Genomic DNA, 24,385 nt, shown 5'->3' with positions numbered 1-24,385 from the left:
AATTGTGGAAGCAATAGCATCACGAGTAATGGAATCCAGTACATTAATTACACACATTGTTGCATTCTCAAAACCCCTTTGCAGAAGAAAAACCAATGTCAGACTCCACAAAGGCATGTTCAGGAAACAATTAATAGTGACTTAAAACAATAAACAGCCTTTTGACAATATTTTCTTAGCTCACATCTGCATTATAATCAGCTAGCAACTATTGTAAGTATTTGAACCCCAAGAGAAGTTTTACATATTGCATTATATCTGATATTGTTAATAAAGAGATTAACTATTCATGTAAAGTAAAAACTGAACAGAAATGTAATAACATGAATGTCTTACCTCTTTTGTCCATTCCATTGTTTTGAAGAGCCAACTAACCTTCCTGAAGAGAGCACCTGTAGCAAGGAAATTTTCATTTATTTACAAACAAAATAATCGTAAATGTTCTGCCAACTTTTAACTACTCTGCACCATGGCCCGTTCCTTTAAAATGGTGACCAAAATGCCACTTGGTGTATACATTTCTCATAGGAAACATTAAACAACTTTTATCACCATGCCAGAAGTTCTACCAATTTAAAACTAAACACGTTTTTTATCAGATTCACTTTTGAAATCTGGGCATCTCTGACAATGACAACATTTGTTACCCACTTCTAATTATCCCTGTGAAAGTGGTGGTGAACTGTTCTTCTGAACTGCTCAGTACTTTTGCTTAAGATATTACTATCATATGCAGATGCTGAGAGAATTGAGCGGCTGGGCTTATACACTCTGGAGTTTAGAAGGATGAGAGGATATCTTATTGAAACATATAAGATTATTAAGGGTTTGGACACGCTAGAGGCAGGAAACATGTTCCCGATGTTGGGGGAGTCCAGAACCAGGGGCCACAGTTTAAGAATAAGGAGTAAGCCATTTAGAACAGAGATGAGGAAACACTTTTTCTCACAGGGTGTTGTGAGTCTGTGGAATTCTCTGCCTCAGAGGGCAGTGGAGGCAGGTTCTCTGGATGCTTTCAAGAGAGAGCTAGATAGGGCTCTTAAAGATAGCGGAGTCAGGGGATATGGGGAGAAGGCATGAACGGGGTACTGATTGGGGATGATCAGCCATGATCACATTGAATGGCGGTGCTGGCTCGAAGGGCTGAATGGCCTACTCCTGCACCTATTGTCTATTGATATTCCCACAGTGCTGTTAATGAGTCAGGTCCAGACTGCAGATAATGAACTGACGATACATTTCCAGATTAGAATGATCCAGTTTTGTTTATTGTCACGTGTACCATGGTGCAGTGAAAAACTTTTGGGGCGTGCTAACCAGTCAGTGGAAAGACAATATATGATTACAATCGAGTCATTCACAGTGTACAGATAACATGATAAAGGGAATAACGTGAATAATGTTTAATGCAAGATAAAGCCAGTAAAGTCCAATCAGAGATAGTCCGAGGGTCTCCAATGAGGTAGACAGTAGTTCAGGACTGCTCTCTGGTGCTCTCAAGTGCAACGTGCATGGGAACCTGTAGGTGGAGGTGTTCTCTGCATTTGGTCCCCTTGGAATCGGAACAAAAATCCAAGTGACTTGTAGGAAAATTAACATTGAGAAACTTAAAGATTAAAAAATAAATTTGAAGCCAAATAAAATCACAAGCTTACATTTCAGAATAACATTTAATGTAACCATACAAAAAGTCCCATTTTTATTGCAAATCCATTCCATTCCAGATTCCCACATATTTCTGCCAGTATGATCTTATATTTCAAACTACTAAGTCGCAATTATTGTTTTATATTTATTTGGCATTTCGATCATTCTTGCAACATTTCTCATTTTATCTACTTTCACCACTTTTATAAGTGACATCACTACATTTCTTCAATGTGACTTAACAAACATAAAATTAAGACGCAATGTGTTGGAGTAACCCAGCAGGTCAAGCAGCATCTCTCAAGATCATGGAGGAGTGATAGTTCAGACTCCTTCAGACTGATTCATGTTCTCAAGAATCCATTCATCCTCTCCACAGATGTTGCCCGACCCACTGAATTACTCCAGCACTTTAAGTCTTTTTTTATAATGTAAACCAGCATCTGCAGTTCCTGGTGTACACATCTTAAAATAAATAAACATAGATAAAGCATCTTTTTTTGCTACATTACTCCAAACAATTTCCAATGCTATTATGTAGAATTTGAATTGGTGTGAACTACTGTGCTGTATATCATTTAATACCTTTTAGTCTCCTTAAATCTTAATTTATGGTATGGACGAAAGTTAGATCCTCCAACATTCTGTTTCCACTACTACCTGCCTTGGATTATTTATGTTATACTCTTCTTTTTTCAACCTCTGCACATTTAAGAGTATCACAACAATTCAAAGAAAAGACAAGGGTAGAATAATTAATTATTGCTTCCTTTAATTTCTCTACTTACTTCTCTCTCAAAACAAATTGTCCACTTTTGTTAATTCCCATTCTTTATTTCCATGACTTTGACTATAACAACTGTCTATTTCAGATCTTTGTGTATTATCATCAGCAGTACTCTACCCCATTCTCATTATAATGCTAACTATTAGGCACTCATGGTAGCTGGTGTTAAAAGTGGTTCCCTCACAAGTTTTCTCTTCTCCCATTTCAAAATCCACCCTTTTTGCTCTCATCCTCAAATCTCATCCCGTACATTCAGAGTCATACAGCATGGAAACAGGCCCTTTGGCCCAGCTGGTCTATGTCGACCAAGATGCCCCTGGGAAGGTAATTCAATTTCCCCATATTTGGCCCATTTTCCACTAAACCTTTTTTCGAACTATTGTCCAAACTTCAACAGCACTGTCAAAAAGGAGAGAATTTGCTGTGACAATTGCTCAATTGCACCCCATCTTAATCTCTCTCAAAGGTTTATGTTGATTGACGACAACATCCTTCAATGTCTTTCCTCCATTCTGAAACACAATCAGAATGCCTTTGTTCTTATCGTTTTTTTAATTTATGCATTTATAGCCAGTGGATCTCCTCGAAAATGCTTTACTAAATGTCTGGAACTAATTGCTAAACTCCAGGATATTGAGGTTATAGGCTTCCTGACCGGCAGACGTCAGTCAGTTAGAATTGGTGATAACAATTCCCCGGTCTTGAAATTCAGCACTGATGCTCCTCAAGGTTGGTGCTCAAATCCTTGCTCTACTCCCAACAGCTATATACAGTAACCAAACTTGGTCCGTTTACACTGGTGAAAGCACAACAACATATTTCCTTTCTTTGGCATCTGCAAAGATTCAGCACAAACACTACGATTCTTTTGAACTTTTACAGAGGAACTACAAAGGTATTCGGATGGAGTGCATCGCAGCCTGATATGGCAACTGTTCTGCTTGTGCTCTTGACCACCTGATCCTTCAGAGAATGATGAACATTGACTTGTCTGGCATCAAGGCTGGAAATATCTTCAAGGGCATTTGTCACCCTGGCCAATTTTTTTCTCTTTTCTTTTTTGCCATGTGATTGATACAGGAGCTTGAAGGCCCAGACATACAAATTTAAGATCATAAGACATAGGAGCAGAATTAGGCCATTCGACCCATCGAGTCTGCTCTACCATTTGAAAATGACTGATCTATTTTTCCCTCTCAACCCTGTCCTCCTGCCTTCTTCCCCGTCAAGAACCTATCAATCTCCACTTTAAAAATACCCCGTGACTTGCCTCCTCAGCGGCCTGTGACAATGAAGTCCACATTCAAGATTAGCTTCTTCCCCACGGCCAGGCTCCTGAACCAATGACCTATTTCACACCCCTTTTGCCGAGGTGTTGCCACCCACTCTTACTCTTAAACTTATTGAGTTATTCTATTATTATCCTTTATTTTTGTGCTCCACCGGATTGCATTATAATCTTGCATCATTTTGCTGTTTTGCACTCATTACAGCACACCAGTGCAATTATAAAGAAGGCACATCAGCGACTGTACTTCCTGAGATTATGGAGATTCAGCATGTCGAAGAGGATTCTCCTAAACTTCTACAGGTGCACGGTAGAGAGCACTCTGACTGGTTGCATTGTGGCCTGGTTCGGCAACTTGAACGTCCAGGAGCGAAAAAGACTACAAAAAGTTGTGACCGCTGCCCAGTCCATCACTGGCTCTGACCTCCCCACCGTCGAAGGGATCTATCGTAGTCGCTGCCTCAAAAAGGCAGACAAAATCATCAAATACCCACACCATCCTGGCCACACACTCATTTCACCATTGCCATCAGGAAGAAGGTACAGGAGCCTGAAAACTGTAACAGTCAGGTTCAGGAACAGCTTCTTCGCTACAGCCATCAGGCTATTAAACACAACAATGAATAAGCTCTGAGCTCTGAACTGCAAAAGATTATATTATTATTACACTATGTTTGTTATTTATTGAACTTTTTCATTTTAATCTCTTCCCCCGTTATGTACTATGTTTACATATTCTGTTGTGCGGCAGCAAGTAAGAATTTCATTGTCCCATCCGGGACATATGACAATAAACCACTCTTGACTATTGATATATGTGTGTGTGTGTGTGTATTTGGGAGTACACACAAACACACACACATATATTATATACACACACACACAGACTGAACTACATTTTGTCTCTTCTTATCTTTCTCGTTTATTATATTGTTTACAGTGTACTATGTTTACATATTCTGTTGTGCTGCTGTAAGTAAGAATGTCTTTGTTCTATCAGGGACATCTCAATTAAGGGCCTGTCCCACGAGCATGCGAACTGCATGTGGCAAGCGCGACCAAACCAGAAGCGGGGGCCGCGCTGAGGTCGAGTGAGTGACATGAAGTTCGAGCGAAGTCCGCAGGAAGTTCGCGGGTGACGTACGCCGTCAAGGCGGCTGTGGGTCGGCAGGCCGTTGCCGTGCGGAATTTTTGAACACGGTCAGTTTTCAAAGAGGTCGGGGTGTCAGTGCAGCGCGGTCAGTGACTCTGGGTGGGCAGAGGGAGCAGACTGTCCCCAACTATGCTGCAGCTGACGTTGCCCAGAGCCGCGGCCCCACCTCACCCGGCCCCGTGTGTGGGTGCTGCCGACCCACAGCCCCTGACAGTGCGGCCCACAGGGGGCGGAGGATGGCCGTGGCCGGACAGCGTTGACCCCAGGGGGGGGGGGGGGGGAGAGTGGGGGCTGTCATGAGGGATGCGCTCTTTCGGCCGCTTCCACCTTGGTGCTCGGGTTCAGAGCCAAGATACTAGAGCATTTGGTTCTGAGTCACCCGAAAAAATAACCCCACAATATTGCAATGAAATTGCTCTGACTTTGAATTCGCTTTATATAGCGAAGGCTTATCGAGATGATGCTGTCTGGTCTGGACACGACAATGAATGCGGCTATTAGTCGCGGATTGTAAAAGACGCTACACCATGAGAGAACACCAGTTTAAACATGATACCTTCCCGCTTTCAATGACAGCACCCACAATTATTTACAGCACAAAAAATGATTTTGGCGTTTCTTAACAGGAAAGAAAGTACACGTTTCGTGTGTTAACAGTGTATACCAAGGCCGCCATGTCCTCCACACAGATTGAGCTGCTCCGTGCGTCACGCCCTTTGACCCGATGACCTTACGCGCAACCCCCCTATTGGGACCCATGGGTGAGTTGTGGAGTATTGCATTCGGGGACCAGCCCTACCCTGTGACGCCGTGCACCCCCCCCTTATCCCACAATCTCCACCTCCTTCCCCTTCCCTCTCTACCTCTACTCAGGAGGAGGAGCCATCTTGGTGAACGGCTGCTAGCCAGCAGCCGTCCGTTTTAAATCCGTTTTTTTTATAGTTTTTAGTGAGTCCTGTTTTTTGTTTGTAGGGGATATGGTCTTTTTAATGTGGGGGGTAGGTGTAAACTTAATTTCTAGGTCCCTACCTGGTCGGTGTGGCAGCCTTTTCTCCGGGCTGCCCGTTGACCCGTCCTCGTGGCCTACCTGCGGGCTTGGAGCGCCGTTTCCTGGCGGGAACCGCCCAGCACCTCGGCCTCGGCGGCAGCACAGCGTTGGAGCGCTGGAGCGGGCGATGCCTTGCCTGGGTCGCCGCGCTGGAGCGACGCGCTGGAGCTCTGGCGAGCTGGACCGCCGAGAGCAACAACTCCGGGCTGCGGGTCTGCGGAGCGTAGAGGCGGCGTGCGGAGAGGCGGCAGTGTGGAGAGGCGGCGCCAACTTTATCAACGGGAGCCTGGGTGCTCCAAACCGGCGCGGCCTTGTCGGCTTCGGCAGCCGCGGGCTCCAACCAGGAAGCGGCCGTTCCAGGTGGCCCAGCCGCCAAAAGGACTCTCCCGACGCCGGGGCAAGACCACCCGGTGAGAACGGCCAGGGACATCGGGCCTCCGTAGAGGCAATTGCGGTGGCCTCAATAGGCCTGACTTTGGGGTGAACATGGGGTGGGGACTGGACATTGTGCCTTCCTCCACAGTGCTATCCACTGTGGGGGGATGATTTTTTTTGTCTAATTGTAGTCTTGTAGGTCTGTGTCCAAGATGGCTGCCGTGAAGAGAGAGTGGACGCTGGCACGATTTGGTTGCCGCTGCTCCCTCTTCACACAAAAAATCCCAGAGTATTATAAAGGACATTTCCCACCCCGGACACTCCCTGTTTGAACTGTTACCGTCAGGCAGACGGTACAGATCTACAAGGACAAGGACAAACAGACTTAAAAACAGTTTTTACCCCACTGCTATAAAGGCACTAAATGTAGCCGCCAAGGAACGCAGGGGCGATACATACATACATGAAATCGACAGAAGGATGTAGGGCTGGGTGTTTATGCGTGCTATTTTTATGATATTTATTTTAGTTGTTTATCTTTTTAAATATTTTACTTTGTATGTATCGTTAGCTTTTAGAAATGTTTGAATGGTGCACTGACTGGCTGACATTTTACAATTTCGTTGTACATGGTTCATGTTACAATGACAATAAAGAAACTATTCTATTCTACACTGTGTTTTTGATTTTCTGTTTTTGGATTGAATCTTGTTTTTAATTTGTGTCTTTATTGTGTCTTTATTACTAGTTATATTCTTCAACAGATTCGACGGCTCCACACCACCCCAGCCTCCCCCACCTGGTCTGCTGACCATTGCTGCTTCCTCTCCACCTCCCATCCCTCTCTCCATCACTCCTGAGATGTCACCTGTACGGAGTCCCCTCTTTCCACCTCCCACTCCACCGGCAGCCCCACACATGACTCTTTATACTGCTCAGGTCAAGGTGATGCTGGACAGACTGAAGCCAGGGAAGGCAGTTGGGCCTGATGACACCAGCCCAAGGCTACTGAAGACTTGCTCTTCAGAGCTGTGTGGTATTTTAACACACCTGTTCAACCTGAGCTTACGTCTAGAGGGTTCCAAGGCTGTGGAAAACATCTTGCCTGGTACCTGTCCCAAAGAAGACCCATCCCACTCTCTACAATGACTACAGACCAGTAGCGCTCACTTCTCACATAATGAAGACATTTGAGAGACTTGTCCTTTCCTACATCAGGACTAGTGTGTCAAATCACATGGATCCTTTGCAGTTTGCGTATCAGCCTAACATCAGTGTCGATGATGCCCTCATTTACATGCTGCAGAGGGTGTACACACATTTGGACACTGCTGATGCATCTGTAAGGATTACTTTTTTTGACTTTTCAAGCGCCTTCAACACTATTCAGCCCCGACTGCTAGGGGAGAAGATGGAGAAGATGAAAGTGGATCCATCACTGGTACTGTGGTGTTTGGATTATCTTTCCCTCAGACCACAGTACGTGCGCCTACAGAACAGTGTCTCGGGCACCATCTTGAGCAGCACAGGGGCTCCACAAGGAACTGTGCTGGCTCCGTTCCTGTTTACCATCTACACAGCGGATCTCCAATGGAACACCAACAACTGCTTTTTGCAGAAGTATTCGGATGATACAGCTGTTGTCGGCCTCATTAAAGGGGGCAATGAGGAGGAATACAGAGACATTATAAGTAACTTTGTGGAGTGGAGCGCACACAATAATCTCCATCTCAACACCAAAAAAACAAAGGAGATAGTGGTGGACTTTAGGAGGGGGAGGAGGAGGACTCAAGCAACGCCGATCAACATTAAGGGCACTGAGGTGGAGGTGGTTGCTAATCACAGGTACCTTGGGGTGCAGCTTGACAGTGAGCTGAACTGGAAGTGTCATATGGAGGCGGTGTACAGGAGGGGACAAAGCCGACTGTATTTTTTAAGGAGGCTGAGGTCTTTTAATATCTGCCAACCCCTACTGTGCAGTGTCTACCATTCAGTGGTGGCCAGTGCTCTGTTCTTTGCTGTGGCCTGTTGGGGAGATGGCGCCCGTATAGCGGATAAAAACAGATTGGACAAACTAATTAGGAAGGCCGGCTCAGTGGTCGGGGCTGAGCAACGAACGGTCCAGCAGGTGGCAGAGGCCAGAACTTTAAATAAACTAGGTTCCATAATGACAAACCCCACTCACCCACTCCATGCCCTGAAGGTGATCAAGAGCAGTATCTTCAGCAAGAGGCTGATTGCACCAATGTGCAAAACGGAGAGATACAGGAAGTCCTGTTTACCAGCTGCAATAAGACTTTTTAATGAGCACAAATAACTGCACTTTTTTTAAATTAATTGTATTTTAACTTGTATTTTAACGTATTTTAACTTGTTATGTATGAAAGCGTGGTGTTATGTTATGTTTGTCTTGAAGCTGTCGTGGCAAATAATTTCCTGAAAAGGATTATTAAAGGAATATTCTATTCTTCTATATTCCGATTATATGTTATTCCGATATACTATGTAAGGTGTCCTTGAGATGTTTGAAAGGCGCCCATTAAATAAAATTTATTATTATTATTATTATTACCCCCTTCCTCTCACGCCGCGCATGCGCAGTTGGGGGCTATGCGTGAGTGGATAGATCGGGGGATGGTGGAAAAGGAGCGAATGAAAAATATTAAAATAATATCAAGGGTGGGTGGGCGGTTAGTGTGTGTACGTGATGGGACGGGACCCAACGGGTCCCACTTGGTCTAGTATGACAATAATACTGAACCTGCAGTCAGTCCCATAATATGATACAGTCTGGCATGAAACATGCCACTTATTTTGGTTGCAGCCTCTCTCATTTGGGGAAAGGGTTGCTTAACGTAGATAACGTTGGCATTCGGACACTAATCAGGCTTCCTCGATCATCCTGACATCAACATAAACGTCGATCTTAAATCATTAATCTATTGTCCAATATTTTCTCTTTTAAGAACTTGTTAGAGAACGATTTGTAGATAACGGAAATAAACAGACCCAAGGGACTGCACATTTTGAACAGGATCCAAACGAAGTGATCATTTTTTAAGCGTCAGCAACAATCTGAAATTAAACGCAAGTTCATAGGCAAATCGCATCAATTAAGCACTCCAGCAGCTCCTGTCTACTTTAGGCATCAGTTAAATAATTAAACTGGAAAATACACAACGGATTGTTAAAATCAGTCTGCAATAATACAATGTTTCTTACCTTTGAAGCCTTTGCTGTTTTCATCTTCATGCTTTTCTCCCTCTTGCACCCGGTCGGCATTTTCAGGCCAATGTACAGGGGGAAATTAAATGAATGGACATACAATCAAAACAAGAATGCCTCCCAATATCTCATCACACAACAAGCAGTTCAAATATCGCTGTCCCGGTTCAGCAGAGCACCGCGCAGTCGACAATCACTCTTGTCCAAAACATCCTAATTAAAAATGAATACATTTCCAAAAGGCGCTCGGTGAAAGCCGCGGCTGCGAATAACTTGTAGAGCTGTGGGGGAAACCCGGGCGGACATCCCGCCTTCGGGGCAAGGGTTGATTGGTCCATTCCCTTCAGGAGACGGCAGTAATTGGTCGATCCCACCTCCGAGGAATGATGCGATTGGTCGATCTTGTGTCGGGGGCAGAGCAAGCGATTGGCTGAGCACGGCCTCCGGAGAACCTATTGATTGGTCACTTTGCGGAATGACGCGATCGCTGGTTGCACGCGAGTGGACGGCGCTGCCGCTGACGGCATCCCCTTTGCCCGCGCGCCGGCCTATCAGCTGCCGGGGAGGTTGGAACGGCGAGCGGTTGGTGGCAGTGCTCGCGGCGGCGCGCGGACGCGGCGGTTGTCAGGAGCGGCGCCTGAGCGCGGGAAGCTTTTGCTTCCCCGCGGCTCGAGCGGCAGCGGTGACCACCCCCCCCCCCCCCTCTGTGTTTCTCGCTCTCGCTCTCACTCACAACGAAGATTGTTCTTCCAAGTGTGCCATTATTTTCCCAAGAATTGCAACTCTGTAAGTTGTCGGCAGAGTATATCGCTGTTAAACTCTATTAGAGTTGGACCTATTCCATAATTGAAATATTCGTCGTTCTTAATGTCGATTACTTAACAAGACAAGGGTGTATCTCAAAATACGCAAACTTTATCAGACTTTCAATGTTACATCTTTTTGCACTAAATGCTGTACCCTTGCACTGTTCGTGTATTTAGACGTTTTTTTGGTTAGCACGCAATCTTTTCCCCGTGACAATAATAAACAACGTAGAGAATAGGTGCAGAAGTAGGTCATTCGGCCCTTCGAGCCAGCATCGCCATTCAATATGATCATGGCTGATTATCTAAAATCAGTACCCCGTTCAAGTTCGTTTATTGTCATGTGTCCCTGATAGGACAATGACATTCTTGCTTTGCTTCAGCACAACAGAACATAGTAGGCATTGACTACAAAACACATGAATAAATAAACTGTATTTCCGGTGGCGCTGGTGCTAGCTGCCTCCACCTTCAGTCCGGTATCTTTTTTTTTTTTTGTTGTTATGTTGAAGTGCGTTTTTTGTGTTTTTTTTAATGTCTTTATGTGGAAGAAGAGGGTACGGTAAGGGGGATACCGTCCTTCAGTCGCTTCCTGGGGAGGATGCGACTATTATTCGAGTCGCATCCTCGTTCCCCCTCCCCCAGCGGCCTACCTACTGAATTGACGCGGCCTTTCCTGCTGGGTCCGACCAGAGCTTCAGCAGCGGCGGTGCAGCGCTGGATACATCGCGGGGCGGACGATGCCTTACTGAGGATCGCCGTTTGGAGCTCCAGAGTGCTGGGCCTGCTGCACCAAGAACGCGGAGCTGTGGTTCGCGGAGCTCCCAATGCGGGCGGTGCTGATCAACATAGCGGAGTCCTGCGACTCCGCCCGGCTCGGCCTGCGGACTCGGGAGCCGCGGAGTCCGGTGGGAGGTAGCTGATCTGGAGATCCGGGTCGCTGAGGATGTTCTCCATCGGGGTTCGGCATCGGTGTTCCATCAGCCCGGCGTGAGGGCCTGAGCATTGGGCCGCCCATGGTGGCGACTGCTGGTGCTCGGGAGGTCCCAACCAAGGGTGAACATCTGGGAAGATCGGAGGGGAGGCTGGCTGGACTATGGTACCTTCCTCAACTTTGGTGCCACTGTGTTGTGTTGTGGTTATGTTGTGTCGTGGACTTCTGTGTTTGTGCTTTTTTTTATTTTAATATGTTTTATTTATTTATTATGTATTTATTTTTTATGATACTTGACTGTAAGGAAAATTCATTTTGTTGTCTCTAATATGAGATAATGACAATAAATTGAATACAATAAAGTGCAAATAACAGATAATGGGTTATTAATGTTCAGAGTTTTGTCCAAGCCAGGTTTAATAGCCTGATGGCTGTGGGGAAGTAGCTATTCCTGAACCTGGTTGTTGCAGTCTTCAGGCTCCTGTACCTTCTACCTGAAGGTAGCAGGGAGATGAGTGTGTGGCCAGGATGGTGTGGGTCTTTGATGATACTGCCAACCTTTTTGAGGCAGCGACTTCGATAAATCCCCTCGATGGAAGGAAGGTCAGAGCCGATGATGGACTGGGCAGTGTTTACTACTTTTTGTACTGTTTTGTTCCTGCTTTTTCTCCATTTCCCTTGACTCCTTTAGCCCAAGAGCTAAATCTAAATGTCTTGAAAACATCCAGTGAATTGGCCTCCACTGCCTCCTGTAGCAGAGAATTCCACAGATTCACAACTGGGTGAAAAGGTTTTTCCTCATCTCAATCCTAAATTGCCTACCCCTTATTCTTAAACTGTGACCCCCTGGTTCTGGACTCCCCCAACATCGGGAACATATTTCATACATCGACCCTGCCCAATCCTCTAAGAATTGTATAAGTTTCTATAAGATCACCTTTCACCCTAAAAATTCCAGTCGACCCATTCTTTCATCAACGTGCGGGAGTAACTCACCAGGTCATCTCTGGAGAACATAGATAGACACGGGACCCTTCAGCTCCAGAGATACCACCTGACCTGAGTAACTCCAGCATTTTGTGGGGTTTTTTGTATGTCAATTTATTGGACAGCGTTTATCAATGCCTTTATGTGGTTGGTGCTGTATCTGTAAACCCTGTAACTGTGTCAGATCTCATTGTATTAGGATGGTAAAGTAGGCATGTTACAAAACTTACCTTCAGCAGCGCTTCAGTTCTGCCACTGCCCGTGTGCGCGACTTTGGCGCCTTTGAGAGGGGGGCGGGTTTAAAATGCCGTTTTCTCCAGGCTGTTCAAATCAATGTTCGTCAGCCTGTTTAGTTGCTCACGAAAAATCGCTCCGACATTCGTTCTCTGGAGTTATTTTTAAACAGCGCTTGATAATTTAATTGCTAGAGTAAATTAAAAATCACCTTCTAAAGCCGTGAACGCCGACAACGGGACGTATCTCTTGTAGGGGACAAGGCAAGGTACGCCATTTATTTTTACATAAATAAGTGCTTCTTAAGATGCCTTTAATCAAAATTTCACGTTGCGAGAAGGTGACTTGGGACCCATCCGAACCGGCAGTATTTTTCCTGCTGATATGGGGTTTAAATTCACTGCAACCGCAATGTTCCAAAAGATCGTGTTCCACAAAAACCCGCTCGCAAGATGATTTAAATGGCCATTCATTTACGGGAATTAAACACTAAATTCCTTCCATTTGGCCTATAAATTCATGACAATGAGATTTAAAAATCATGTTGTGAATTCTTGTGTGAATGTTATTTGGACACTTAGGCTATTTAAAAATGTTAACCTTTTCTTAAGAAATTGATATATGTTTAGATCTAGTAATTGAATTTTGTAATTAGCTACAATTAGGTAACTAACTAATTATATGCTTTAATTTCAGGTCATCCAAGTAAGATTGTTTCATATTTGTTTTCAGAATGCTTAAATCTATAATAACTGAAAATTTCATTCAGTTTTCTTAATCTTTACGAAAGTTATGGGCTTTTGACTGTCCTCGATCACAGCTTTTGAGTTGTCAATGGAAATGCAATCGGGAACAAGCTGCTAATTTCCGAGTATGAAAATGGCCATTACTTTTTTAATACTGAAGATATGAAAGTGAATTAGGTGTCAAATTAAACTTCTTTTTATGCTTTATCCCATCGGATAAATTGCAGACTCGATTTTTAAAATCTCAAAATTTTGTCAAATTACTAGGTAAAGCACACAAACAAGCCCTTTGCTTAAAACAATATCTGTGCCAAACATGATGCCAAGACCAACTCTTATCTGCTTACATATCCATGTCCATCCATCCTCTGCATATTCATGTGCTTATGCAAAAGTCTCTTCAACATCACAATCTTATCTGCTTCCACCACCACTCCTGGCAGTGTGTTCCTGTCACATCACCCTCCGTGTGAAAAAACCCATAGTGGCCTGCTGAGTTACTCCATCACGTAGTTTAGTTTATGATTGTCACGTGTACCGAGGTACAGGAAAAAGTTTTTGTATGCGTGCTATCCAAAAAAAGTCCATATACATGAATACAATCAAGCCATCCACAGTGCAAGGAAAAAGGGAACAGCATTTAGTGTAAAGATGTAACATAGTCCTTTATCTTCTTTTAACTTTGCTTCTTTTCCATCCAGATATTTCCATCCTGGGAAAATAGTTCTGAGTGTCTACCCTGCCTGTGCCTCTCATCATATAGCTATTAACACTCTGATCTTGGATTGTGTGTGTTTGTTCGTGTGTATGTTTGTTTGTTTGTGTATAATCATATCTTCTCTAAAAAACGACGTGTTTACGGGAACATTTGTACATATTCCGGTAGAGGTTTTCCCCCTACAGTCCGAAATCGCCTTATTTGAAAAATTCATCCTTTATTTCTCGAGACTGGGGAAAAAAAAACGGCTGTCTTTTTGCTCGCGCTGCGAGTAACGTCACCACCCCGACCACTCCCTCCCCCGTACTAGGGCCCTGCCGGGAGCGAGGGAGTATTGCGTTCTGGAACCAGCCCTCCCCTGTCACAACGCGCCTCTGCCCCCCATGGCAATGGGTAGGAGATGGGTGCGTTTTGCAGCCGGGAGCGAGGGAAACATAGAAACATAGAAAATAGGTGCAGGAGTACGCCATTCGGCCCTTCGAGCCTGCACCGCCATTCAATATGATCATGGCTGATCATCCAACTCAGTATCCTGTACCAGCCTTCTCTCCATACCCCCTGATCCCTTTAGCCACAAGGGCCACATCTAACTCCCTCTTAAATATAGCCAATAAACTGGCCTCAACCACCCTCTGTGGCAGAGAATTCCACAGATTCACCACTCTGTGACGTTTTTTTTCTCATCTCGGTCCTAAAAGACTTCCCCCTTATCCTCAAACTGTGACCCCTTGTTCTGGACTTCCCCAACATCGGGAACAATCTTCCTGCATCTCGCCTGTCCAACCCCTTAAGAATTTTGTAAGTTTCTATAAGAACCCCCCTCAATCTTCTAAACTCTAGCGAGTACAAGCTGAGTCTATCCAGTCTTTCTTCATATGAAAGTCCTGCCATCCCAGGAATCAGTCTGGTGAATCTTCTTTGTACTCCCTCTATGGCAAGAATGTCTTTCCTCTGATTAGGAGACCAAAACTGTACGCAATACTCCAGGTGTGGTCTCACCAAGGCCCTGTACAACTGCAGTAGAACCTCCCTGCTCCATACTTAAATCCTTTTGTTATGAATTCTAACATATCATTCGCTTTCTTCACTGCCGGCTGCACCTGTAACCAGTCATTGAAACACCAGTTTCAATGACTGGTGTACCATGACACCCAGGTCTCGTTGCATCTCCCCTTTTCCTAATCGGCCACCATTCAGATAATAGTCTACTTTCCTGTTCTTGCTAACAAAGTGGATAACCTCACATTTATTCACATTATACTGCATCTGCCATGCATTTTCCCACTCATCCAACCTATCCAAGTCACCTTGTAGCCTCCTAGCCTCCTCATCACAGCTAACACTGCCCCTCAGCTTTGTGTCATCCGCAAACCTGGAAATGTTGCATTTAATTCCCTCGTCCAAATCATTAATATATATTGTAAATAGCTGGGGTCCCAGCACTGAGCCTTGCGGTACCCCACTAGTCACTGCCTGCCATTGTGAAAAGGACCCGTTTACTCCTACTCTTTGCTTCCTGTCTGCCAGCCAGTTCTCTATCCACATCAATACTGAACCCCCAATACCGTGTGCTTTAAGTTTGCATACTAATCTCTTATGTGGGACCTTGTCGAAAGCCTTCTGAAAGTCCAGATATAACACATCCACTGGTTCTCCCTTATCCACTCTACTAGTTACATCCTCGAAAAATTATATAAGATTCGTCAGACATGATTTACCTTTCATAAATCCATGCTGACTTTGTCCAATGATTTCACTACTTTCCAAATGTGCTTCCATCCCATCTTTAATAACTGACTCTAGCATTTTCCCCACTACCGATGTTAGACTAACTGGTCTGTAATTCCCCGTTTTCTCTCTCCCTCCCTTTTTAAAAAGTGGGGTTACATTAGCTACCCTCCAATCCTCAGGAACTACTCCAGAATCTAAAGAGTTTTGAAAAATTATCACGAATGCATCCACTATTTCTGGGGCTAATTCCTTAAGCACTCTGGGATGCAGCCTATCTGGCCCTGGGGATTTATCGGCCTTTAATCCATTCAATTTACCTAACACCACTTCCCAACTAACCTGGATTTCACTCAGCTCCTCCATCTCATTTGACCCCCGGTACCCTGCTATTTCCGGCATATTATTTATGTCTTCCTTAGTGAAAACAGAACCAAATTAGTTATTCAATTGGTCTGCCATGTCCTTGTACCCCATGATCAATTCACCTGTTTCTGACTGCAAGGGACCCAAATTTGTTTTAACTCTTTTTCTCTTCACATATCTATAAAAGCTTTTGCAGTCAGTTTTTATGTTCCCTGCCAGTTTTCTTTCATAATCTATTTTCCCTTTCCTAATTAAGCCCTTTGTCCTCCTCTGCTGGACTCTGAATTTCTCCCAGTCCTCTGGTAGGCTGCCTTTTCTGGCTAATTTGTATGCTTCATCTTTTGTTTTGATACTATCCCTGATTTCCCTTTTTATCCACGGATGCACTACCTTCCCTGATTTATTCTTTTGCCAAACTGGGATGAACAATTTCATCCGGGAGCGAGGGAGTATTGCGTTCAGGAACCAGCCCACCCCTGTGACTATGCGCCCCCCCCACCCCTCAAACTCTACCCCCCTCTCTTCCCCCCCCCTCCCCCGCTCCCTCTCTGCCCACCACACCTCCTGTGGGGGCTACGGTTAGGGGACGGTTGCGTTGCGGGAGCAGACCCAACGGGTCTGCAAATTGGTCTAGTAATTATATAACCTTCTATCAGGTCTCCCCTCAACCTCTGTTCCAGAGCAAACATACCAAGTTTGTCAAACCTCACCGTGTTACTATTATCCTCTAATCCAGCCAGTATTCTGGTAAACCTGTTCTGCACAGACAAGGAAGTATCCTTGTCCCAGGTTGGTGACCGGTTCTCTGGAGCTCCCGCAACAACAGCTTCGTCCGCTGGACTGGAGGGTGGCAGCTTAGTCCGCCCCAAGCCGGGGAGTTTGAACCGGCCCGTTCGCGGAGCTCGGATTCGGTCGCAGTACTTCCCATCACCCAGCACGGTCCCAACATTGAAAGCCTGGATCGCCTCAATGCAGAGGGAGAACAAGGAGGGAAGAGACAAGGACTTTAAGACTTTTGCCTTCCATCACAGTGAGGAAGTGCCTGGTAGACTCACTGTGGTGGATGTTAAACTGTGTTTATCGTGTGTTTTGTTATTTTATTCTATGTTATGACTGCAAGGTTCACAATAAAGGATACTTTGACTTTGACATGATGATTTTTCCTACCGCTGTGACCAAGTGCTTTGTCACTGTTCCCAATGACAGCTTTAATAATTTTCCCACAACACCTCTCCATAAATCATTCTATACAAATGTTGCTATATTCACATATAATTCAATTATTCCTACATCAATGATCAACACATGTGGTTTACTCTCTGCAATTCCAAGCAACACCATCAGGTGGAAACTGAGCTTAATGTATCAAGGAGTGATTGAGCCCATTGCTTTTCAGTTCCATGAATGCCCACCGTCCATTTGCAGTGTGGGGGTCATCTTGTCCCAATACTCCAAGCCTGTGATTTCAAGATGTCCAGAGATAGCTATGGGATAGATGTGTCTTTTCTGCTCGTGAACTCAGAGATGAGTCCAGGCACAGAGTTGGGGGAGCTAGATGCTCTTTGTGTTTGGCTCCTCAGTTTTATGCCAGGGATGGCTCACATATGTAGCACCACCCTTTTAATTTGAGGGTGATTCTTCAGTAATTGTCTACTTTGATGTCCTGCTACTTTGATGCTGCATATAAGGAAAATCTATCCCATTTCTTCTTTTTCTATATTGTTAATAAACATAATCCTCATAAATAAAGATTAACCCCTAAATCAATAGTTATTTTTTTTTAATTTTCCCGATGTTCGATGCCCCCCCCCCCCCCGAAAACCGCATGTCCCGATGATAACTAGTGAAATTTCAAGTCGGCATATTTATTTGATGGGGGATCTATCTGAAATTAAAATACTTTTAAACGGTAGGTATTAATAATTAAAATATTTATCACCCTTAAAAAAATTCCTCTATTCTTGAAAAAATTATTAATCTTACTTTTTTTTACAAAAGATTCTTGTCCCGATAATTGGAGTCATTTACCATCACGCACCTTTGTTGAGCCGTCCCACATGGCCATAAATAGAATAGAAGCGAACTTCCGACCTCAAAAGACCGCGGAATTCAAAAGTCCCCACCTTGTGAATTCCTCCTGAATCGCGGGACGTGAAGCGTGTGAAAACTCGTTTTCTGCTGCATAGTAGGTACATACCTTTATTCAGCATCATCTCCGAATGGTGCTGAACTCTTAGAAAATAAAAAAAATCTTTCTTTTTTGATTTGTTCTGGAGAACAAATCGTGCCATGTGCTATTCGGGAAACGATATGGCCAGGCAAGGCTTTCCGGCGAGGCCATCCTTGACTAAAGGCTTGGGCCACCATTCCCGTCACAGCCACTTCCGCAACTTAACCTTCGATCTCCATCCAGCTCCAGTTGGATACAAAGCCGTCACAGACGTCGCATCTTCCCGTGACCCGATGTCCCTCTCCACACCCGGCCTACTGGGGCGCCGCATTGAAGGCAGCCTCTGCCTACAGTCTGTCCGTTTTTTTTCTATCTTTTTTTTAATTTTAGTTTGTCTTAAAAGTGTGTTTTTGGAGTTTCTTTACTTTTTCTATGTGGGGGAGGGGGGTAGGTAAGGGGGAAACCGTTTCTCAGTAGCTTCCTGGCGAGGACGCGACTATTCTCCGAGTAGCGGCCTCGCCCCCCCCCCCCTCCTCGCGGCCTACCAACTGGATCGGAGCAGCCTTTCCTGCCGGGGACCCGGACCAGAGCTTCAGCAGCGGAGTCGCAGCGCTGGATTCACCGCGGAGCGATGCCTACCTGGATCGCCGTTTGAAGCTCCGGAGTGCTGGGCCCGCTGTTCCAACATCGTGGAGCTGAGGTTTGAAGAGCTCCCAACGCGGGCGGTGCTGACCTCAACATCGCGGAGTCCCTGGGACCCTTTGCTGAGAGCCGCCAACGTGAGTCATTGCCCAGCGTGGACTGTGGACTCCGGGAGCCGCGGACTCTGGTAGAAAGCGGCTGATTCAGAGGTCCAAGCCCCGGTGGTTGTTCTCCCGTTTCGACATCGGAGTTCCATCATCCCGGCGAGCGGGCCTGAATATCGGGCCACCCGTAGCAGCGACTGCGGAGGGCACGGGAGGCCCCGACCACGGGTGAACATTAAGAACAACAGAGTAAGAGGACTGACTTTGGTGCCTTCCCTCACAGTGGGAAACTTTGATTCTGCTGTGTGGGGATGTTGGACTCTTGTGTTGTGTACTTTATTTTAATTTTATAGCTGTACTAGACCAAGTGCAGACCCGTTGGGTCTGCTCCCCCAATGGTGTGATCCCCCAACCCAATATTCCACCATGCACTCGTCTCCTCCAATGGAACTGAAGCCGTTCCCAAATGTAAGATTCCAGCACTCCCCTGCCTCCCTCAGCAGTGGATTAAAAAAAAAATCCAATTGCACCTCCCCTGCCTGCTGCAGCAGTGAAAGGTTCAGAGTGTTCCTGTCTTGCAAGTTTGTTTCGAAGTGTGTTGGAAGCTGATAGGAAGGAGCAGCCGTCAACAAATCAAAAGGCAGAAAGTCAACGAATCAAAAGGCAGACAGGCAGCCGGACGGCAGCCGGTCGGATGGCACGAGAGTTTTATATATTAATAGATAGATATAGATAGATAGATGGTGAACACACATTTCACTGTGCCAACTGGCACATGTGACAAATAAATGTATCTTGTATCTTGTACCGGGGAACAAGGGCTGAAGAGGGCCGGGCGTGGAGAGGGACATTGGGTCACGGGAAGATGCGACGGCTGCGACGGCTTTGAGTCCGGCTGGAGCTGCTGGAGATGGAGCTAGAGCTGCTGGAGCTGGAGATCAGGGGCAAGTAACCCTAGCCCCAGCCCCATCCCCCACCGGGGAACAAGGGCTGAAGAGGGCCAGGCATGGAGAGGGACATCGGGTCACGGGAGATGGAGCTGAAGCTGCTGGAGCTGGAGATCGGGGGTAAGTAACCCTTGTCCCAGACCCAACCCTAACCCCAGCCTTAACCCCAGCTCCAGCCCCAACCCTAGCCCCAGCTCCATGCCCAGCCCCAACCCCACCACTAACCACAGCCCCAACCCTAGCCCCAACTCCAACCCCAGCCCTAGCCCAAAAGATAGTTTTGGTCATCTCCATCACGTGACACTCCCAAATTTGATCATCTCCACCATGCTGAGACATATCCGTCACATGAGTAATTTTTGCTCATAATGTGTAAAATAATACACCAATGACCATAATTATCAATTGTAATTGATAAATGAACAGTATGCTTCTGCCTATTCATCTGGTTAATATTTTTAGAGGAAGTTGGTGAAAAGTTATGTGAAGGTTACCATTCTTGTTGAAACTCACCACTTTTTTTCGGCAATAAACTGTTATGAAGGTTTAAAATTAATGCGTTGTATTTTTTTTGGTGGTTTATCTAAGGAAGATACTCTTTAATTTGAAAGACTGCAACAAAAATTTGATTTTAGATTCTTAAATCAGTTACATTTTGCAGTGTCGTTCATAATAAAAATATGACGGATATGACTAAATGCAATGGGCAACCTGGAAAAAGAAGAGGAAAAAATTAATTAAATTCTCTAAAAGATTGCGCCAAACATATTTTTCCCATAGTCGAGATGCTCATCTATGTGAAACAACATTCAAAGTTTCAAACTTTTAATTTTTATTTTCGGGTTTCCAGAAACTTAAAAGTAGACACTTACTGAAAAATCACCCTTGAATCAGATGCTGGCCTTGATTGGAAGAGGCAAGTGATTTATCTCTTCTGCATTTAACTAATTTGTCACATTACATAAACATACATTTAATCACCCCCTAATTTTCAATTAAATTTTTTTTTTCTTAAAGAGGCATTCAAAATAAGTTCAAATTAATATCAAGGAACTGTGAAACGGTGTTGAGATATCCAGGAAAAATGCCTCAAGGTCACCACTTAATTCTTGCAAGTGGAACATTCTGCTTACAACTAGTAAGGGTCTCACTCATGACTGCTGGTAATATGACTGCAGGAATAGAATGGGTTATAATGTACTGTGGATTGCTATGAATTCCATGGAGATTTCCCTTGTTTTAAATTCATTGTGTCAATCATTGGTATCTTGTTATTCCCTTTTCTATTACTGGTATTTTTACTTCTTTCTCCACTGAATTACTATTTTTAAATCATCCATTTTCAGTCTGCATGCATTTGTATATGTCATTCTCTTCTATCTTAATAAAAATCCTTTATCATGGTTGTTGATTGCGGTTACTAAACTGACTTAGATTTATCCAATTTATTTACTGAGAACTTTAAAGAATCTGTTGTTTTGTCCTCGAAGGAGAGCTCAGGATGTTTTGAATTACAATTATGTCTTCCTCGTAAATTTTAATGTATGGATTTGGGTGGGAGGGAAGGGGAAGTTGCTAAACTGCTGAAACTTCTGACTTGGCAAGAGAGGAGTAACTTTTATTGAAGGTAAATCAAGGGAAGCCAAATGATTTTTTAAAATCGGGAGGTAAAAATATATCAAGGAGAGATTCACCAGCAGATGAACATAGGCCAAAGCAGAATACGGCATTTTTACTAATGGGACAGATATTTCTGAGAAATTTGAGTTAAAAAATGTGACAGAAAAAGTTGTGGCACAGTTTAAGATAGATTCCAGGAAAATAGAGTGGGTGCCAAGAGAAAGTTGTACTAAGAATTGGAGGGAATGGCATTGATGTTTCAAAGGTTTCAAAGGTCTTTTATTGTCACATGTACCAATTAAGGTACTGCGATATGCGAATTACCATACAGCCATACAAAACAAAAAGAAACAAGACACACAACTACATAAAAGTTAACATAAACATCCACCACAGGGGATTCCCCCCATTCCTCACTGTGATGGAAGGCATAAAAGTCCAAGCTTCTTCCTCTTTATTCTCCCGTGGTTGAGGCTGTCGAACCATCCGGCATCGGGGCGGTCGAAGCTCCTGCGGCTTGAAGTTCCCGAAGTCGGTCTCTAACTAGAGATCGTGAGTTCCGTGATGTTAAGTCCGCAAGCACCCACGGTTGGGGTTCCGAGGTCGATCCCTTGCAAAGGGATCATGGGCTCCACGATGTTAAAGACCCCTAAGCTCCCCGTGGTGGCGCTCTCAAAAGTCAGTCTCCAGCAAAGGCCGCCAACTCCTCGATCTTAGACCATAGTGCGGACGGAGATATGATAATTAAAATCCCATCTCCGTCGAGGTAAGAGATTAGAAAAAGCTCAAGAACTCTAAAAACATACATTTAGCACATACTAGACTAAGTGGGACCTGTTGGGTCCCAGAATCACACGGGAGGGATTCTCCCCCAACGCAATATTCCACCTCTCCACCAATTCCAATATTGGTGGCCAGTGGGGGTGTGTGTGGGGGGGGGCTTTCTGGAGCGCTAGTATGGGTGTTGTGGGCTGAAGGGACTGGTTTCCAGAGGGCTAGAATGGACATTGTGGGCTGAATGGATTCTTGGGCTGGCGGCTCAGTCACTCAAGCCTGTTGTGCTGGCAGTTCACTCACTCACGGCTGGTGGGCTGGCAGTTGACTCACGGTTATTCCTTCAAATTCCATTTCAAGCAGGGTGCAAGGCCACCAAATTCCAGAGTAGTTTCATAACATTTCAAACAGGGTGTAAGGCCACGAAAGACAGCGAGTCCTGACCTCTCCCTCCTCCATCTTGCAGAGACTGCCACGCGCCCACACTTCTGGGTTTTATAGTCCCACCCCCCCCTCCCACCAGAAGGGGCGTGGCCTTCATGGCGTGATTGACAGGAGGTAGAATCTCAACATTTTTTAAACACAAATAACTTATTTTGCATCGATGGGAAAAATCCTCGGCACCTGATGAGCGGAGGGGGGCTCTGAGTAAGATGGCCAAAAATCACAGCCATACGTGGCGGTGTATTTTCTAAAATCAATATAAAGCGCAAACAGGAACTGGTCAAGATTAGACTTTTAATTATATAGAAGCCAAGGCAACTTTAATTAGGCAAGACAACTTTAATTAGGCAAGGCAACTTTAATTAGGCAAGGCAACTTTAATTAGGCAAGGCAACTTTAATTAGGCAAGGCAACTTTAATTAGGCAAGGCAACTTTAATTAGGCAGGGCAACTTTAATTAGGCAACACAGCTTTAGCATTTTCAAACCAATGCAACACAGCTTTAGCATTTACAAACCAAAGGCAACACAGCTTTAGCATTTTCAAACCAAAGGCAACACAGCTTTAGCATTTACAAACCAAAGGCAACACAGCTTCAGCATTTACAAACCAAAGGCAACACAGCTTTAGCATTTCCAAACCAATGGCAACACAGCTTTAACATTTCCAAACCAAATGCAACACAGCTTTAGCATTTCCAAACCAAAGGCAACACAGCTTTAGCATTTCCAAACCAACGGCAACACAGCTTTAGTATTTCCAAACTATATTTTTAAACCACATTAAGGGCACTGACAGGTCAGTAAAACCACTCACAGTTTAGTAGACATGTGTTCAGTGTTATTCACAGCTCAGACTGAGAGATGTGACCCTCTCGCTCCCCCATCTTGCAGAGACTAACTGAGGCACTCAACACTTCCGGGTTTTATAGTCCCTCTGGAAGGGGCGTGGCCTTCAGGAGAGAGAATCTCAACATTTTTTAAACACTAACAACTCTTTTATTTTTAATTGATGGGAAAAATCCTCTTGTCCTGCGCAGCGGAGGAGGACTCTGAGTAAGATAAGATTTTGCCTTCCATCACAGTGAGGAGGAGTTTCGCTGTGATGGATGTTTGTGTAAATTATGTTGTGTCTTGGTTCTTTTTCTTGTTTGTATGACTGCAGAAACCAAATTTCGTTTGAACTTCAATGAGGTTCAAATGACAACAAATAAATTGTATGTATCATTGTAAGATGGTCAAAAATCACCCCGTAAGTGGCAGCGTAATTTCTAAAATCAATATACAAAACAACAGGAAGTGGTCAAGATCAGACTTTTTGTAATATAGACTATTAGAACACAAAGGACAGACAGAATGTTGGCGAGGCAGCCATTGCTGACGCCACCTGGTGGTCATTATTTAATGGGGGAAAAATTCTGGTGATTCTGGATGACAAACATGCAATTTGAAAATATTAGAGGTAGTGCAGGGGGTCAAATGTAGTGGTATGGTAGAGTTGGATATTGACACTGAACCTGTGGGAATTGACACTTTTATTCGGATGAGATTGCTGATAAACAAGAAAGACCAAGAATCTATTACTGGGAATTACTCGACTTAACAGTGTGAACATGATGTAAACCAATCGCAAGCCATTTTTG

At 44.6% G+C, this 24,385-nt stretch overlaps 1 protein-coding gene across 3 annotated transcripts in view; it reads right to left on the bottom strand.

Annotated features, from left to right (window-relative positions):
• Positions 1–9,892, bottom strand: part of ccdc14 (coiled-coil domain containing 14) — a 40,484-nt gene extending 30,592 nt beyond the window's left edge. For 2 of the 3 annotated variants that reach the window (XM_033024033.1, XM_033024034.1), the window contains exons 1-2: positions 9,521–9,823; positions 337–392 (exon numbers count right to left, since the gene is read on the bottom strand). In XM_033024033.1, coding sequence (XP_032879924.1) covers positions 337–392; positions 9,521–9,580 — 116 coding nt within the window. In that variant the 5' untranslated portion in view covers positions 9,581–9,823. Of the gene's footprint in view, positions 1–336; positions 393–9,520 lie in introns of all 3 variants that reach the window. The other variant, XM_033024032.1, reaches the window with a different exon arrangement.
• Between the last annotated feature and the right edge of the window lie 14,493 nt (positions 9,893–24,385).

Source organism: Amblyraja radiata, chromosome 7 (assembly GCF_010909765.2).
Source record: "Amblyraja radiata isolate CabotCenter1 chromosome 7, sAmbRad1.1.pri, whole genome shotgun sequence".
Taxonomy (NCBI): domain Eukaryota; kingdom Metazoa; phylum Chordata; class Chondrichthyes; order Rajiformes; family Rajidae; genus Amblyraja; species Amblyraja radiata.
The sequence above is the reverse complement of the archived record's forward strand: the minus strand, read 5'-3'. Positions and strand labels throughout refer to the sequence as shown.